Below are 4,491 nucleotides of genomic sequence, written 5' to 3' on the forward strand. Positions count from 1 at the left end.
CAGAGCATGTTTTTTCTCCCATCCCGAAACGCTGTGTGGACTAACCAGACCCACCCCTGCAGCGCTGTGGAGGAAGGTCTGGCAATGCGAAACTACAGTAAGGGTTCAAGATGCTGATCAACAACCACAACATTCCCCGGCCAGTTCCAGTCTGATCAGGGACCGTTGTTGCATCTCTCTCTCTTTATTTCCTGTTGTTTCTGTTGCCTAGACACCTTAACTCCTGCATCTTTAGCTTTACATCAAGGACCATAATGGGAAGAAGTCTTACATTTGATTGCATCTTTCTTGATATTTTTGTAGTTATTTTATTAAGATTTAATATCTTCCCCATCATAATGACAGATAAACGAAACTAAAAGAAATGAAAGGACATTAGAAAAAAATGAATCAATCAAAGGAACAGAAAAACAACATTTTAGACACTCTGGATGGCAATGTCATTCATTCGGTCAGTTTACCACTTTGGTCCAGACTGAAATATCTTGAAAATCAAAGGGATTGTCGTGAAATGTAGTAAAGACATCTGTGTCCCCTAGATAACATGCTGAACTGTGTAAACACACAGTTTAGCATGTTTCCATGCTAAAATTTGTTAATTACAAAGAGGGTGACACTGTAACTATTTCCTGCAAAACATCAGCAAGTTTGCATAGTCATTGCAAGCTGACGTTAGCATTTAGCTCAACGCACTGCTGTGCCTATATAGAGCCTCACAGACTCTTGGTAATTTTAAATTTTTAATGAGGAAAAAAAAGTTATGACTCAGATAAGATCATCAGTCCATCTGGTTCCATCTGTGTTAACATTTCAATAGCTTTCCCAGTGATAAATAATATATTTTTTTTTGTTATTGCCTCAAATCCTCTTGTAATAATAATGTCATTGTTTTCAAATGGACACCTAATTTTGTGACAAAACTCCTTATGTGCAAGTATCCAATGTGCACATTTTGCACATTGAGTTTATGCTATTTTGGTTGCGATCTCTCTCGTGCTAGAACAAGGCAAACTGTGTAACTAGTTGAAAAAGGCAGAGTGGGACACTCTCAAAAAGAAGTTCCTGGTTCAGGTTCTTTTTTTTTGTTCTCTGATGGCATGAATCAGTGAGCAGTATGAAGAATGTGGAGCTGCTCCGGGGCCAATGTTCTGCAGCCGAACTCCCATCCTGACACCTCTGACAGGATTTCTCTTTTTGCATGTAAACAGTGTCTGCCCAAAAACTTTAGAGTTATGGTTCGTATGCAGTTGAAAACAGCCCACATGCTTTCAAAGTAGATGTTGAAGTGGGAGCAGTGTCCGCGTGGGAGGACAGCGTTGTGTACAAGAGACAGAGAGGCACTTTAAGCCACAATCCTTCTCCGTATCTGTGACATACAGGAGTTCAACTCTCTTCACACAAACATAACATTGTAGTGAAAAGCTCATAGAAGAGGGACATCAAAGCCGTAATCATTTGAGCCATGACAATAATAGTTTATTTCTATCTGTCAGTGTTTAAAGTAAAACATAAAAAAACATAAAAACATTGCAGATTAAGTGGGGGGTGGAATTTTTTGAGATGAGTCATGAAGAGTATCAAATCAGTTTGAGTATCCTTAAAAAAAAAAAAAAAAACTACAGTCAGAAAAATAAGACTCTGCATCGGGTCATTTGAATATTAAATTTAAAAACAAACCTTTACACTGCGAGGCGGACATATGCACCAGCCGATCAATTTAGTATCATTAACAGTTTGTAGTTATACAAGTGTCTCAATCCACACCAACTCTGACCACAGACTAACATATTAACAGTTAATTTGATGAGCTTGTTAACATAAAAATACTTGTTTATCTACAGTAGCAGATATGAAGCAACATTAGCATTTAATCCTGTCATGTTTTTGTCTACCTGATGAATACAGCACTTTTCCTTCCTTCCATTGCTCTGCTAATTAGAGCTGTGACACTGAACAATGAGCTACAGTCACTTTCTATGAGCTTCAACTTTCACATTATACGTAATAATTTGATCCATTGTTAACGTAAAAAAACATTATAAAACAGCCTTGATAATTAAAATATGAATATGAATTATAGCAGCTTTAAAGATGTACTTCTCTACAAGTAAGTGCAAACTACAGCGATAATGGATGGATTTTACAGTTTTTCCTAGCGCAGTGGAGAAAATGTTATAAATGAAGTTATTCCACAACACCTTAATACCGAGGCCTCGGGGAAGACCCAGGACTAGGTGGAGAGATTATATCTCCAACCTGGCCTGGGAACGCCTCGGGATCCCCCAGTCGGAGCTGGTTGATGTGGCTCGGGAAAGGGAAGTTTGGGGTCCCCTACTGGAGCTGCTGCCCCCCCGACCCGATACCGGATAAGCGGATGAAGATGGATGGATGGATGGATGGATGGACCTTAATATCAAACTGCCTCCCAGGATGCAAATAGTTACTCATTTTATAGTAAAAGACAATCAAATTCAGTATGAAGCCACAGCCATTAAAAAGTCTTCAAAAATCCAATTGATTTCTTTGCAGGTTAATTGTTTTCAGAACAAGTGTCTGTAAAAAGATAAGACAAGTAATTTCACTGGCAGAGCAAAACAACCGTGGAAGTACCTTAAAATGAGATACCTAATTGGTGTTTTTATTTCATTTACTGTATTTGGTTATTTACACATTCTTGTTCATAGCATTCCTATCTTGTTGCATGGCAACACATACACACCCAAGAATCACAGCCCCAAAGACTTGGAACAATATCATTTTCCATTTCAACAGAAATCAAAGTTGTTAGCCTCCACAAGAGCAGAAAATCCCATTAGTAGTATTTGAAAAAAAAAAAAAGTTACATTAATGCTGAACGCAAAGTAGCTTCTAAGCTTGAATGTTGGCAGCGCTGTTGATGGGGAAAGATTGTACTGTATGCATATTTTCAGTGTTTAGCGGTTGAAACCAGCACCGGAGTGAATTGTCTCCTTAAGTAGAGAGAATCTGTGAAATCAGTGTGTCAGTGAGAGAAGCCACACTTGAGAATAGCCTCTCTATAGTCAAAGATAACGGATTTTTAACAAGATGTAGGCTCTTTGCCTACAGGGCGGCATTATCTCACTTAATAAATACTGTACATCCCCTGTGGTGTGGGATATGGACACCAGCACCCAGAAGGCACCTGGTTATCAGAAATAACAGCAGCATTAGTGTACATTAAGTTGTGCTAAAAGGATAAGTCAATTAATCTATTCGTTCTTCTTAGACTTCCCCTTGTAAATCTCCCTTTTGTGACATTTTTAACGATTTAATTATAAAAAGTATATATACGTCTATTCTAGACTGTTAATTAGCATAAACTGAACCAATTCCAATGAAAGTCCTGTGTACTTGACGGTCAATACAGCTCTACACCAAAGCTCCATAAGGGAACTTTACAGTTCTGATTTCATGCTATGAAGCTTGGCTTCTACAGTTTCCTTCTCAGCCATTGCACCATAAAACAAGTCGAGCAGTTAATCTCTGAATTCAAATGACTGAACTGAAATAATGTCCCCTGTAGTGAAATCCTATGACTTTGTTTATTCTCTCCCTCTGTTGTGCTCTGATATTACACAGGGAGGACGCTCCGCCTCCTGAGAGTCGCCCAGTGAGTCGTGGTACGAGCCGGAGCGCCAGTCAACACCCACAGGTTACTTACTGTCAGGTGGGCAGGACCGACGTATGCTCTTTGAGTGACGGACGCACACACACTCCCTCCAGCAACAGCCATGGACACACACCGGTCAAACACGCAGCAGTCGAATATGACAGCAAGTACGGATACGCAGTGTGACGATCAACAACAGCGCTGAACTGAGAATGATCTTCTTGTCATTGTAATGTTTCAAAAGACGCTTCGGGGCAGTTCAGTAACTTGGAACTTAAAATCTGGAGCAGCAGAAGTCTTGGATAGAGTCTAATGAGTGTATAGCTGTGCAAAGTGTTGATTTTTTAAAACATTTTTCATGTCATTAACTTCTTAGTCAAAGACATTTTCTTTTTAAACGAGATAATGTAGCATTAGCATGTCATTCAACATGCAGGTGAATGTCACTGTCTTTAGAGAATCTCAAAAATGTATAAATGTAGATAAATAAGACTTTTGTAAGTATTTATTCCCTGTTTAAACTACACACATATAAACGGTTTCTTTTATCATTTGCTATCGGGCTGTATTACTTATTTGACATTGGGGTGGACCATTTATAATGTATGCTTTCTGCAACCCAACCTTTAAAAGGAGGGGTCTGAGGAGTAGCTCAGTCTGTAGGGAGTTGGGTTGGGAACTGCAAGGTTGTTGGTTCAATTCCCTGCATGGACCAAAGTTTGGTGTGTGGATTGGTAACTGGAGAGATGTCAGTTCACCTCATGGGCACTGGCAGGTGCCCTTGAGCAAGGCTGGTCCAGCTGGCAGCTAATTCCCTCTGACATCTCTCCATTTGTGTATGATTAGGTCCTGAGCATGTG

The 4,491-nt window shown here is 39.6% G+C and overlaps 1 protein-coding gene across 1 annotated transcript in view; it reads left to right on the top strand.

Moving 5' to 3' along the window:
- Positions 1-4,131, top strand: part of vsig8a (V-set and immunoglobulin domain containing 8a) — a 19,440-nt gene extending 15,309 nt beyond the window's left edge. Inside the window, exon 7 of the mRNA XM_032539991.1 lies at positions 3,601-4,131. Coding sequence (XP_032395882.1) covers positions 3,601-3,817 — 217 coding nt within the window. The 3' untranslated portion in view covers positions 3,818-4,131. The remainder of the gene's footprint in view (positions 1-3,600) is intronic.
- Positions 4,132-4,491: the final 360 nt, after the last annotated feature.

Source organism: Etheostoma spectabile, chromosome 16 (assembly GCF_008692095.1).
Source record: "Etheostoma spectabile isolate EspeVRDwgs_2016 chromosome 16, UIUC_Espe_1.0, whole genome shotgun sequence".
NCBI lineage: Eukaryota > Metazoa > Chordata > Actinopteri > Perciformes > Percidae > Etheostoma > Etheostoma spectabile.